The sequence below is a fragment of the Salmo salar genome, chromosome 29 (genome assembly GCF_965601325.2).
Source record: "Salmo salar chromosome 29, fSalSal1, whole genome shotgun sequence".
In the NCBI taxonomy this organism is placed as follows: Eukaryota; Metazoa; Chordata; class Actinopteri; order Salmoniformes; family Salmonidae; genus Salmo; species Salmo salar.
This window is the reverse complement of record NC_138319.1, coordinates 21,369,906-21,384,631: the sequence shown is the minus strand read 5'-3', so window position 1 is coordinate 21,384,631 and position 14,726 is coordinate 21,369,906. Positions and strand designations below refer to the sequence as shown.

The following is a 14,726-nucleotide window of genomic DNA, read 5'->3' as shown; positions in this document are numbered from 1 at the left end:
AATTCTTGGAGTGCTCACCAGTGTCTGCACAATGGCATGGTTGGTGGCATTCATATGGGCGTTGAGGGGGAAGGAGCACTCTCCGTCACAGTAGTTGGCCGCGTAGCCCTCAGGTGCAATGATCCAGTCCTGATACAATCACAAGAGGGATACATTTAATATGGCTAATCTCTGGTCTACAATGTGTTCTGAAGACTCTGGAAATGGAATCCTGTGGCAAAAAGGTACTGTGTGTTTTAATGGGTACAATATACAGTGCCAGTTCAGCCGCAGCATTGTCAGAGGGCATTTATACTCGCATAATGTCTAAAGCACTTTGGACTGTAGCGTCCTACTTCACTCCTTCACAACCATCAGTCTCAACTGGGTCTCTTAGGACAGATCAGTTCAGAAATGTACAAGTGCCTGTGGAATCACTCAGGCAGCAGGCTGGTTGCTACAGTCTCTCTCTCTGTGTGTGTGTGTGTGTGTGTGTGTGTGTGTGTGTGTGTGTGTGTGTGTGTGTGTGTGTATAGGCCTATGTACTGTATGTGTGTGTGTGTGTGTGTTGGCACCTTCCCTCTAGATGTCAGTGCTGTCTTAACAGGGGGTTGATTGTTTTGCAGGACGTAGGTGGCTGCATGTTTTCCCCTCCATTAACTGTTCGCAGCCCCTGTTACCCAACACACCCAGTGACCTGACAGAGTTCACAGGCCACTTAAGCTCTTACCAAATGCCTATAAATGCTTCTTTAAAAGGTTATTAAATCGGTACAAAAGCCTGCTTGTTGGTTTGCTTTCACCTACCAAATGTCTTCATTAGGGTTGCAACAATCTGGTAAATTTCCCCAAATTCCCAGGTTTTCCCAGAAATCATGATAAGAGGATTCCGGATTTCCTGTTTATTCCCTCCTGATGATTCCTTCTTTCCAGATTTTCTGGAACAACCATGGAATTTTGGGAAGTTACCATATTTTTGCAAACCTTGGCTTCAATGACCTTCTCTTTGACCTGTGATGTTTGACTCATGTCTGTATCGTATTGAACTCTTCACTCTGAACAAATGGGACATTATGGGTACTGTAGTCCACCAGTGTGTCACTGCAATTACTGGGGGGGGGGTAATTTGATCCTTACCTGCCAGCCCAGCTCCCGGAAACTGACGTAGAGCTCATGTCTCCTACAGGCTGTCTTCTGGTCACTGCTGTTGTATTCTAAATGGGAAGAAATAACTAGAAGTCAGGGTTGAATCATATGCCTCCGCTGTCATATATCATATTGGGTAGTATGACACGTATATGGGTGTTACACCAGTTCACAGTGACATGGGTTCATTTGTGTACTGGATTATTTTATGTGCCTCACATTCACTTGAAGATAAATTCATTTGAAAGCTTGCCAAATTGAATTGGTCGGCTTTTGGGCGCATTGGGTCGGACTGCCGATGACAAACATGTTTATAACTGCCCTCCTCTCTCCGCAGTTTGTTTTAATTATCTCCCTCTCGTCCCACCCAGCCGCAGAGTCACAGAGTTAGCGACTCAGCGGGTGTCAACCACAGGTATGGTGTTTCAGAGGGGAAGGTCATTGCTGGCACTGGCCGGCGTTCTGAAGTCAAAACGGGTGACTCAGACTTTCCACTGACGACGTTGAGAGTCCACCTGCTGATTTTTTGTTGTTGCGTTCGTCCCCCTCTCCTACTAAACAGAGAGAGTGTGAGGAGAGCTATGATATCAGCACAGAGTGGCATTACTTCCTGCTGTAGGAGCTCCCTTAAAGCCAACAGTGGGCAAACCATGCCAGGCTATATGCCATACAGTCTGGGGCCCAGGTGGGCATCAGGGGTGGCAGAGAGGACCATCTCTTTGTTTGTGTGTGTGTGTGTGTGTGTGTCAAAGTAATGGGGGACAGGGACGAGTCTCTCACAGACCCCCTCCTGCCCTGTCTGTTCCGCCCTGGAGACCAGGACCCAGTCATTAAACCAGTTTATTTAGTTAGCTGGGTGTGCAGTGGTGAGTTGAACTAACTCATTGCCCTTACTGTACTGTGTTATGACCAGGTGGCTCCACTCTCCGATTTATCAATGCAAGCGAGCAATCTACACAGTGCAGGCTCCTACCAGGCCGCCAAAATGAACCCTTTTATTTGTTTTGTTTTCAGCCGACCCACTCAGCCGTCGTTATTAGAGAGCCATAATTTGGATTCATAACTGTAATGACATGTTGTAATTACTAATTAGATTGAATTCACATAAACATAACAAGCCCAGACAAGTGTGCCTGCTCCCAATGACGACCCAAGGCGAGCAAAGAGAAAGAGAGAGAGCGTTGCTCTGAAACTTGGCAATTATAAATACCCGCCGCTCGCTTCCCATTGGAACAGGAAACACTTCAACATAAGTGCAGCAGTCACCTGACTGGGGGGTTAACTCACGCCGAGGTTGGAAAACAGAAAAGGTGGTATCTGGTCATAAGGTCAGGGTTGAGAGGTCATCCTGGCTGTTACCGTCGGAGACACTCAGGTGTTTCCCATGTTCTTTCCGTGTGTGTGTGTGTGTGTGTGTGTGTGTGTGTGTGTGTCTGTCTGCTGATGGTTTGTGTAGCTATGGGGGCGATAGAGGAGGGGTGTAGCTACACTATCTATCCTAACGCAGTGCAGGGCGGCCATAGCCTCTGGGTCAGCCTGCCTGCCTAGCCCGTCAGCCCCCGGGCCAGTCTGGGTTCCCCGCCACCTCGGCTGTGCCTCTGCAAGGTAAATATTTACAGAGATAAATCTGTCTCTCACTGAGGTCCTGGAGCCGGTTTCGAGAGGGTACTTAACCCCTGGGGCTAGTGTTCCTCTCACATGGCATGGTGTGACCTACCTACCTGCCTCCACACACACAGGCCCCCGATGGCCTATTTTATGGCCCAGACATTCAGCTCCCAGCCAAATCACAGGGTGGGGACCGTGTCACTGAACCCCCCCCCCCCCCGCCCTGGGCAGCTGCTTTAACAAGCACCCTGGTACAGTTTGACATGTTGCAGGACGATGTCTGAAAGGGCTAAGGGGACCAGAGGACTTGGGTGACCAGGTGGAAAAGATCTTCTGAAGGTTGAATACACACACTAAAGTAAATAAATACACCATGCTCTGAACATACGTTCTGTAAGTGTATACGTGCATGCAGGCACACACACAGATACACTAACAGACAGGAATACACATACACCTTGTTTCCTTGCACCTCTCTGTCTTTATAACCATCAGTATTTACAGTCAAGCTGATATTTACTGTTGACTTTCATTGAGTGAGTGTAAAGGCCAGAGTTTTGGTACCCATAAACCACCTCTCCCCTTCCTGCCTGTAAAATGTAAATCCACCACAGTTACCGCTGAGCATGGATCCCAAGGGGCTTTCATACACTTCTAACCTGAAAAACCTGGCTTCCTTATTACCATAGACTACAATTCAAAAGGGCCTTAAAACAGTTGGGCTAAAGGTGCTGACAAGGGAAAAATCGATAAATAATATTTATCCCTTGTCATTCAAAAATATAGAAGTCAATGGAGCCAATTACAAAATTATCACTACACTGTTGCCGGGGGGGGGAGTGAGGCATGTACAACATTAAATGGGTTCCTTCCACCAAAAGCCTCGATCTCCGGAACTGAACACAGTAATTCCATGGTTTATTCACGAAACTTTCTCAAGAAAAAAAAAAAAAAACAGAGGCCATTTTCAAAACTGCCCCTTTTTACAGTAGCAATTACACAAGCTGTGCCTGTGGAGAGGCGGTGATGGAACGATGGGCTAATAGGCGGCGGTGTTCCCAAAAGAACAGGGTTTTCCTAAAGAGAGAGAGAGAGAGAACGGGCTAGCTTCTTCAAACTCCAATGAAGACTTAAAAGAGAATGTGACTGTTGTCTGTCTGTGTCCATGCCGGGTTTTTTCTCCCTCCCTCCCTCTTCCACTGAAGTTTATCTTTCTTCCTGTCTTTCATCAGGGAGGTTATTAAACCCTCTGCAGAGCTCGCCAATGTCTAATTACACCAACAGTAAACAAAGGGAGACTGGAGGAGGAGAGGCAGAGATGAAAACACACAGCTGGACAGCGCCGTGTTATTAGAATTCTTTAAGCAATACTGTTAACTTGGTCAGTCTTTTAGCGAGCGGCTAATGACTGGCCTGGGTAATGACAGGTCTGGGACAGGTCTGGGGCCACGACCGGCTAGGCTACAGTGATACTCCTCCTGGATGGTCGTTAAAGGGCCAAGCCCGGCTTCCATTGCCGCCCCAAACCCCAAATTACCTTTAAAGGTGTCGTACTGTTCTTTTATTCTCTCTCTCACTCTTTCATTTCCAAGCGTACAGTTACTGTACAAACTTCCCCTCTCAAAGGAACCCAGTATGTAGGTGTGATTTCATTTGTCGGATAGGGTTTTCTGCTTGTGTTATTGTAAGCAAACTAACGCCAAGACACCTACATGATGAGCCCATGGCTATTTGCCAATATCCATACTAGCGTACCACTTAGAATGAAGCAATATATTGGGCATGTATTTTAAGTGGCATGCTAGTGTGGATGTTGGAACAGAGCTCATGACTTGGCTGTTGTGTTCTTAAGCATTAAGCATACTATTATTCTGGTGTGTAGCTACATTGATTTGTTAATATGAATCGGAAACTGTAAAGACGGGGCGATGGTGGTCCCATCAGATGCTAAACAATGAGGCACTGTCCCTATTTGTTTCTCCCTCAGAGCAGCACAGAAGAAAGATGCTCCCTTTATCCATCCATCCTTCCTCTCTTCCTCAGAGCCTGTGAAGTGAGTGAGTGATGCGGTATTGGAACCATATGCCTCACAAGTCTGCCTGATCCTCGCCACTTGCTGTCGCAAAGGACTCGCAACTTCCTGCGCGGGATCTAAATATTTACGCTCCAGACATCCCAAGTGGCGAGGCCGAGGGATTGATGTTTTGGGTTACATAAAGTCCAATCCTTCAGGACACGTTGGTTCAACAGATTGTCCTCATTAGCTTGAGCACCAGCAGACTGGTCTGGGAGCCTGTTCTGTTCTGTTCTGGGAGCCTGTTCTGTTCCGTTCTGGGAGCCTGTTCTGTTCCGTTCTGGGAGCCTGTTCTGTTCCGTTCTGGGAGCCTGTTCTGTTCCGTTCTGGGAGCCTGTTCTGTTCCGTTCTGGGAGCCTGTTCTGTTCCGTTCTGGGAGCCTGTTCTGTTCCGTTCTGGGAGCCTGTTCTGTTCTGTTCCGGGAGCCTGTTCTGTTCTGTTCCGGGAGCCTGTTCTGTTCCGTTCTCTTCTGTCCTGCTCTGTCCTGAGGGTTTTTATCTGATGGACACTGCACTACTGAGAAGAGCATGGCCATAATGTAATGTCTAGAACTCTAGACTCTACAGCAAAGCAGATATGGCAGATTATTTCCAGAATGATTGGTGTGATGAACTACAGACATGGAACCACAAACTAATAACTTCAGACTCCCATCATAACAATGAGAATTGTTGATGAGTGGACTATCCCGGTTAAATAAAGATGAACTATGATGCGTTCCAGAAAAGGAAAAAAACTGTAGATCTCCAATTAACATCATCCAACAACACCTCTAGCCTTTGGATGGTATCACCATCAAAACAGATGACGTCAAACTGAGGTGGTGAGGAAAATCACTTGAGCTACTATTGTAACGATGACGGTTACGAAGCTGAGTAGCTGACCCCGTGACCCTAGCCATAAGGGCTTAGTATTAGCCTGGGCCTCATCTGTCAAATTAGCGCTGGGATCAGGCAGATATTAGTCACAAAGCCCTCTGAACCGCAGCTCTTCCTGCTGTAAAAGCACTGGCATCCCCCCTCACAGGGCCAGCTTTATGTTCAGCAAAGGGTAACGTTATGCTAGTGTTATGACGGAGCCAGGGGATGATGGCTGATGAGTAGCCGGATTAGAGCCTAATTTAATTAGCCTGCATACCTGTTCATAACATCAGCCGCTAAATACGAAGAGGGGGCAGAGGGCAGGTACTGTAAAGTGCACTCAAATGATGAGGTCATGCATCTAGGGATAGTTTCCATCTCTCGGACTCTATTTTTTCCGATGTCCCCGTCAATGACAGCACAACTCACCATATTACACTGAAATCCGGTGCTTCGAGACCTTCCCTGCTCGGCTTGCAGATGTTTGGATATTGTCTTGTGCTTTCTGTGAGTGTGAGTGTAAGGTGGGATGTTGTGGGGTAATTGTACGGTGCAGTTGGGTTTGATTCAAATAAAATGTAATTGTTTTGGTCGCATACACATATTTAGCCGATGTTATTGCGGGTGTAGTGAAATGCTTGTGTTCCTAGCTCCAGCAATAATTTTAACAATTCACAACAATAACAATACACACAGATCTAAAAGTAAAATAATGGAATTAAGAAATATATAAATATTAGGACGAGCAATGTTGGAGTCAGGAGTACAATTATAGTGCATTCGGGAAAGTATTCAGACCCCTTGACTTTTTCCACACTTTGTTACGTTACATCCTTATTATAAAATTTACGAAAAAGTTTTTTCCCCCTCATCAATCTACACACAATACCCCATATTGACAAAGCAAAAACTTGTTCTTAGAAATGTTTGCAAATGTATAAAAAAATAAATAAAACGGAAATATCACATTTACATAAAGTATTCAGACCCTTTACTCAGTACTTTGTTGAAGCACCACTGGCAGCAATTACAGCCTCGAGACTTTGTGGGTATGATGCTACAAGCTTGGCACACCTGCATTTAGGGAGATTCTCCCATTCTTCTCTGCAGATCCTCTCAAGCTCTGTCAGGTTGGATGGACAGCGTCATTGCACAGCTATTTTCAGGTCTCTCCAGAGATGTTAGATCGGGTTCAAGTCCGGTCTCTGGCTGGGCCGCTCAAGGACATTCAGAGACTTGTCCGTTGTGCTGGCTGTGTGCTTAGGGTCGTTGTCCTGTTGGACGATTAACCATCGCCCCAGTCTGAGGTCCTGAGCGCTCTGGCGCAGGATCTCTCTGTACTTTGCTCCGTTCATCTTTCCCTAGATCCTGACTAGTCTCCCAGTCCCTGCCGCTAAAAAACATCCACACAGCATGATGCTGCTACCACCATGCTTCACCATAGGGATGGCACCAGGTTTTCTCCAGATGTGACGCTTGGCATTCAGGTCAAAGAGTTCAATCTTGGTTTCATCAGTCCAGAGAATCTTGTTTCTCATGGTCAGAGTTCTTTAGGTACCTTTTGGCAAACTCCAAGTGGGCTGTCATGTGCTTTTTACTGAGGAGGGGCTTCGGACTGGCCACTCTACCATAAAAGCCTGATCGGTGGAGTGCTGCAGAGATGGTTGTCCTTCTAGAATAGGGGTGGGCAATTCCAGTCCTCAAAGGCCTGATTGGTGACACAGTTTTTCCCCAGCACCAGCTAACACACCTGACTCCAATAATCACCTGATCATGAGCTTCAGTTCAGAATGCAATTTGATTAATCAGCTGTGTTTGCTAGGGATGGAGACAGAGTGTGACACAAATCAGGCCCTCGAGGACTGGAGTTGCCCACCCCTGTTCCAGAAGATTCTCCCATCTCCACAGAGGAACACTGGAGCTATGTCAGAGTGACCATCGGGTTCTTGGTCACCTCCCTGACCAAGGCTCTTATCCCCCGATCGCTCAGTTTGGCTGGGCAGCCAGCTCTAGGAAGAGTCTTGGTCGTTCCAAAATTCTTCCATTTGAGAATGACAGAGGGTACTGTGTTCATGGGAACCTTCAATGCTGCCAACATTTTTTGTTACCCTTCCCCAGATCTGTGCCTCAACACAATCCTGTCTCGGAGCTCTACGGACAATTCCTTCAACCTCATGGCTTGGTTTTTGCTCTGACATGCACTGTCAACTGTGGGAATTTATATAGACAGGTGTGTGCCTTTCCAAATCATATCCAATCAATGTAATTTACCACAGGTGGACTCCAATCAAGTTGTAGAAACATCTCAAGGATGATCATTGGAAGCAGGATGCACCTGAGCTCAATTTCGAGTCTCAAAGCAAAGGGTTTGAATACTTACAGTTTGTAAATAAGGTATTTCTGTTTTATATTTGTAATAAATTTGCCCCAAAAATCTAAAAACCTGTTTTCGCTTTGACATTATGGGGTATTGTGTGTAGATTAAATAAATGTTTTTCCTCATCAATCAATTTTAGAAATAGAATAGAATAGAAAATGTGGAAAAAGGCAAGGGGTCTGAATGCTTTCTGAATGCACTGTATATACACGTATGATGGGATGTATAGACTTTATAGAGAGTATGTGGATAGAATGTTTAGTATATCTGTAGAATAGAATAGTATATATACAGCAATAGTTTAATAGGATGGCCTTGACTAAAATACAGTATATACACACATGAAATTAGTAAAACAGTATGTAAACATTATTATAGTCACCAGTGTTCCATTATTAAAGTGACCAGTGATTCCATGTCTATGTACATTGGGCAGCAGTCTCTAAGGTGTAGGGTTGAGTAACGGTGTGGTAGCAGGCTAGTGACGGCTATTTAACAGCCTGATGGTCTTGAGATAGCAGCTTTGATGCACCTGTACTGACCTCACCTTCTGGATGATAGCGGGTGAACAGGCCGTGGCTCGGGTGGTCGATGTCCTTAATGATCTGTTTGGCCTTCCTGTGACATCGGGTGCCATAGGTGTCCTGGAGGGCAGGCAGTGTGCCCCCGGTGATGCGTTGGGCAGACCGAACCACCCTCTGGAGAGCCCTGCGGTTGCGGGCTGTCCAGTTTCCGTACAAGGCGGCGATACAGCCAGACAGGATGCTCTCATTGGTGCATCAGTAAAAGTTTGTGAGCGTCTTAGGGTCCAAGCCACATTTCTTCAGCCTCCTGAGGTTGAAGAGGCGCTGTTGCGACTTACTCACCAAACGGTCTGTGTGGGTGGACCATTTCAGATTGTCAGTGGTGTGTACGCAGAGGAACTTGAAGCTTTTCACCTTCTCCACTGCAGCCCCGTCAATGTGGATGGGGTCATGCTCCCTCTGCTGTATCCTGAAGTCTACAATCAGCTCCTTCGTTTTGTTGACTCCATCAGGGCCCTCACCTCCTCCCTGTAAGCTGTCTCGTCATTGTTGGTAATCAGGCCTACTACTGTTGTGTCGTCTGCAAACCTGATGATTGAGTTGGAGGCGTGCCTGGCCACGCAGTCATAGGTGAACAGGGAGTACAGGAGGGGGCTGAGTATGCACCCTTGTGGGACCCCTGTGTTGAGGATCAGCGTAGTTCTGACAGAGGGCCCCAAGCTTGATAATGAGCTTGGAGGGTACTATGGTGTTGAATGCTGAGCTGTAGTCAATGAATAGCATTCTTAAATAGGTATTCCTCTTGTCCAGATGGGATAGGGGAGTGTGCAATGCGCAGGCGATTGCACAGTCTGTGGATCTATTGGAGCGATATGCAAATTGAAGTGGGTCTAGGGTGTCAGGTAAGGTGGACGTGATATGATCCTTAACTAGCCTCTTAAAGCACTTCATGATGACTGAAGTGAGTGCTACGGGGTGATAGTCATTTAGTTCAGTTGCCTTTCCTTTCTTGGGTACAGGAACAATGGTGGACATCTTGAAGCAAGTGGAGACAGCAGACTGGGATAGGGAGAGATTGAATATGTACGTAAACACTCCAGCCAGCTGGTCTGCACATGTTTTGAGGACACAGCTTGGGATACCACATTCGTCTCGTGTCTGAGCCATTGAACTGTGACCCCACTTTGTGCTGACGTTTTGCCTGTTTGATTGCCTTACGGAGTGCATAACTGCACTGTATTCAACCATATTCCCAGTCAACTTGCCGTGGTTAAATGCGGTGGGTCGCACTTTCAGTTTTGCATGAATGCTGCCATCTATCCACGGTTTTTGGTTTGGGTAGGCTTTAAAAGTCACAGTGGGAACAATATTATCTATTCACTTCCTGATGAACTCAGTCACCGTGTCAGCGTATACAGTTGAAGTCGGAAGTTTACATTCACCTTAGCCAAATACATTTAAACACATTTTTTCACAATTCCTGACATTTAATCCAAGTAAAAATTCCCTGTCTTAGGTCAGTTAAGATCACCACTTTATTTAAGAATGTGAAATGTCAGAATAATAGTAGAGAGAATGATTTATTTCAGCTTTTATTTATTTCATCACATTCCCAGTGGGTCAGAAGTTTACATACACTCAATTAGTATTTGGTAGCATTGCCTTTAAATTGTTTAATTTGGGTCAAACGTTTCGGGTAGCCTTCCACAAGCTTCCCACAATAAGTTGGGTGAATTTTGGCCCATTCCTCCTGACAGAGCTGCTGTAACTGAGTCAGGTTTGTAGGCCTTGCTCGCACACACTTTTTCAGTTCTGCCCACAAATGTTCTATGGGATTGAGGTCAGGGCTTTGTGATGGCCACTCCAATACCTTGACTTTGTTGTCCTTAAGCATTTTGGAAGTAAAGGTTGATACTTTGGAAGTATGCTTGGGGTCATTGTCCATTTGGAAGACCCATTTTCGACCAAGCTTTAACTTCCTGACTGATGTCTTGAGATGTTGCTTCAATATATCCACCAAATTTTCATGCCTCATGATGCCATCTATTTTGTGAAGTGCACCAGTCCCTCCTGCAGCAAAGCACCCCCACAACATGATGCTGCCACCCCCGTGCTTCACCGTTGGGATGGTGTTCTTCGGCTTGCAAGCTTCCCCCTTTTTCCTCCAAACATAACGATGGTGATTATGGCCAAACAGTTCTATTTTTGTTTCATCAGACCAGAGGACATTTCTCCAAAAAGTACGATCTTTGTCCCCATGTGGAGTTGCAAACCGTAGTCTGGCTTTTTTTATGGTGGTTTTGGAACAGTGGCTTCTTCCTTGCTGAGTGGCCTTTCAGGTTATGTCGATATAGGACTCGTTTTACTGTGGATATAGATACATTTGTACCCGTTTCCTCCAGCATCTTCACAAGGTCTTTTGCTGTTGTTCTGAGATTGATTTGTACTTTTCGCACCAAAGTACATTGATCTCTAGGAGACAGAACGCGTCTACTTCCTGAGCGGTATGACAGCTGCGTGGTCCCATGGTGTTTATACTTGCGTACTATTGTTTGTACAGATGAGCGTGGTACCTTCAGGCATTTGGAGGATGAACATGGAGGTCTTCATTTTTTTTTCCTGAGGTCTTGGCTGATTTCTTTTGGTTTTCACATGATGTCAAGGTAGGCCTTGAAATACATCCACAGGTACACCTCCAATTGACTCAAATGATGTCAATTAGCCTATCAGAAGCTTCTAAAGCCATGACATCATTTTCTGGAATTTTCCAAGCTGTTTAAAGTCACAGTCAACTTAGTGTATGTAAACTTCTGACCCACTGGAATTGTGATACAGTGAATTATAAGTGAAATAATCTGTCTGTAAACAATTGTTGGAAAAATTACTTGTGTCATGCACAAAGTAGATGTCCTAACCGACTTGCCAAAACTATAGTTTGTTAACAAGAAACTTGTGGAGTGGTTGAAAAATGAGTTAATGACTCCAACCTAAGTGTATTTAAACTTCCGACTTCAACTGTACGTCATTGTTTTTCTCAGAGCCAACCCGGGACATATCTCTGTCCGCGTGAACAAAACAATCTTGAAGCATGGATTCCTATTGGTCAGACCAGCATTGAATAGACCTTAGCACGGGTGCTTGCTGTTTGAGTCACTGCCTATGGGAAGGGAGGTGCAGAATGGAGTCGTGATCTGATTTGCCGAAGGGGGACGAGGGAGCGCCTTGTATCCATCTCAGAAGGGACATTAACAATGATGTTTTTGAAGCACGAGTAATACAGGCAATGTGTTGATAGCATTTTCCTCATATTTGATTTGTTAAAGTCCCCAGCTGACTTTATGATTGATGTTCCAATAGTGAAATAATATGTACAAATCGAAAGAAACTTTCCACATACTGAATTGAGCGAACAAGTAAAACCCATTTCTCACACTACTGAGCTGTAATGAACTCGCCTGGTAACGCATCCACCATAATTGCTGGAACCCCGCTGGAAAGGACATTGTAGAAAAAATGTATTCAATGCCAGCACAGTACAGTGTGTCGGTACTCGGCACAATAGTATGAGGGTTTAAGTGGGAGTTAGTCAAACTATGGACCCACCTGCTGGGCTTGGGCCCCTGGAGCCTCCTTCCTGGGGCTGTGTGGGGCGGTTGCGGTTCTTGTTGCGGTTCTTGTTGGTGGAGCGGGCGGTGCGGATGTGCACCTCGCTGACTTTGAAGAAGGCCACCATGAAGGGCTGCTTCTCCAGCGCTCCGTCACGCCCAACTAGCCCTGCCTCCTTGGAGCTAATGCTCCGCCCTGTTTTCCAGAGGGGCCAGCCATCAATCACTTGGACATACTGAATGGGCTACAGTTTACTGAGCGTAGTCTACCTGGAAGAGTATCATACACTCTACTGATATATTTGTGACAAATGTCTGTATTTTTCCTTTAATGGATGTTTTGTGTCAAATAAATGTATTTGATTTGCAAAGATATCAACCTTTTCATTTCAGCATTGTGACACATAAAAAAAAAAAACACTATTATTGCCCACTACTGTTTACATGAGTTAGTTAGCATGTTTCCAATGCTAGCTGTTAGCGTATGTTTCCAATGTTAGCCGTTAGCATATGTTTCTAATTTAGCATTGTGCTCACCACTGCTGGTCTCCACTCCGATCTGGAGGCCCATGTTGTTGTGGGGACTCATCACCCACAGGTTACTGGTGGCCGTGATGTCAAACTCCAGCCAGCCCTCCTCGGCCGCCCACAGCCTGCGAGACTCCAGCAGGAACAAGTCTGCTTCCCTGGGGACACGGTTCACAACAAGCAGCCATGACTGAGGGGCAGCTAGCAGCCTTCCCATCTTCAGAGAAGTATACAAATGTACATCAAAGACTGGTACACTACCATAATAGATACTGTATCATAAAATATGTAAAATACATTTTTGGTATGCTTCCGATTGACATTAACTTCTGCACATCAAGAGTCTATGGGACACTTGACTTGACTTTGTGATAATATATAATATTATATTATCCAAAGCGACTTAGAGTATTGTGTGCATGTTCTACCAACTGAGCCACATAGGACATTTTTGTTTTATATTGTGTAACACTCCTCTACTTCGTAACATCACCCCACCACCACTCCCCTGCCCCACTGTATAACTGTAGCTAGGTCTCAGGTGCAAAAGACAACAACAACCCAATGAAAGAGAGAGAGAAGAAGAAGGAGAGAAAAGAGGTCTGTCCCATCCCCATTACTGTAAAGACACAGCGCAAGGCCGCCGGGCGTTCCCCAGGCCACACATCAAAGCCCCACAAACTCTCAGGTGTTCCGGGAATGCCCCTGCAGTCATGCATCGGCAGCCCCTCGTTATTGCTCGTTAATGAGAGTGTTCCTGAGGGCTTCCATACGAGGCAGTTCCCAATGCCCCCCTCAGGTAGTTCACACGTTTGGCACAGCGTGGGTCCGGAGGGTCAGTGCTGACTCATTCTGATCGAGGCAGCCATTTTAAAACCTGTGGACTGGCAGGGGGTCCATCTGGGAGCCGCAGGGGGCGTGGTACCAAAGCCCTATTGTAAAGCCTCTTATTGACTGCTTAAATGAACTGGAATAATAAGGTCATATGTCAACGTTTTGTGTTTTTTGGTTCCAATAAATCTCCTTTACTGGCCCTGTCAAATGAATGCAGTTAAAAACGCACCATATCGGCCTGTTGTTTAGACGGCTTGTACTGTTCTAATATACATTCAGCTTTAGACAGGTGACAAGACTTGTAAACAAAATAATTACGTCACAGTTCTCAAGAACACCATGCTAAATGAGTAATGACATATTGGGTGTTGTTGAGAGAGAATTTAGTAAGGAAACAAACACATACCAATGCATGTTAACCTGCCATTTTTTGCACTGACTAAGGCCACATTCTTTGCAATCAACACATTATCTGCAAGACCTTGCATTCCTTGCGTACTGCCAAACAAACCACCCCAATGAAGTGAATACTGTAGTATAATTCTACAGCCTATCATTATTGCTGAGGGTCATAACAGAAGCCTTTTTAACTGTAAACAAGGGAGGAGGAGCGGAAAACCCCAGAGTTTGTAGACCGCCTGCATGACTTTAAGAAGAACTACCAGAGACATTACTGTTGCAAATGAATCCTTACGTAAGGATTTATATTTTTTGCTTATCTTGTGGCTTTTATGAAACTTCAGAGAATGTATTTTGGCAATGATATGCAGTTGCACCTCTGTTTAGCCCTACTTGCAAGGTTTCACTAACCCATCTGCTTATTAAAGATTAGGAGCTATAATCAAAGCAATTATAACTTCCAAGACTTTAACAACTTGCAAATGAATCTGTTTGTCAGCAAATGTGTTTTGCAAGCCACACAAGTATTGAGGATTTGCAAGCACAAAGCGAGTTTCTCGGAGAGCCCACGAACCAAACTATATAATTCGCTTCAAGGTAAAACCTTGTCCTACAATAATACAGTAATTGGAGATATTGGCCCCTTTAATCTCTGAAATATCAAAACATTTTGATAAAAATGTCGGCAGCAGAGCACAAACCGTCTATTGTAAAGATAAAGGAATGTGGCAAACAAGTACCTCATGATAGACATAGAAACGCTTTGAGGAAAAAAAGAATCCAGCAAAAATGC

The 14,726-nt window shown here is 45.3% G+C and overlaps 1 protein-coding gene across 1 annotated transcript in view; it reads right to left on the bottom strand.

The window, feature by feature from the left end:
* bmp6 (bone morphogenetic protein 6) overlaps positions 1–14,726 on the bottom strand; it is a 35,901-nt gene that overhangs the window by 1,735 nt on the left and 19,440 nt on the right. Inside the window, exons 3-6 of the mRNA XM_014181053.3 lie at positions 12,710–12,858; positions 12,171–12,368; positions 1,116–1,192; positions 19–129 (exon numbers count right to left, since the gene is read on the bottom strand). Of these exons, the coding sequence (XP_014036528.1) occupies positions 19–129; positions 1,116–1,192; positions 12,171–12,368; positions 12,710–12,858 (535 nt within the window). The remainder of the gene's footprint in view (positions 1–18; positions 130–1,115; positions 1,193–12,170; positions 12,369–12,709; positions 12,859–14,726) is intronic.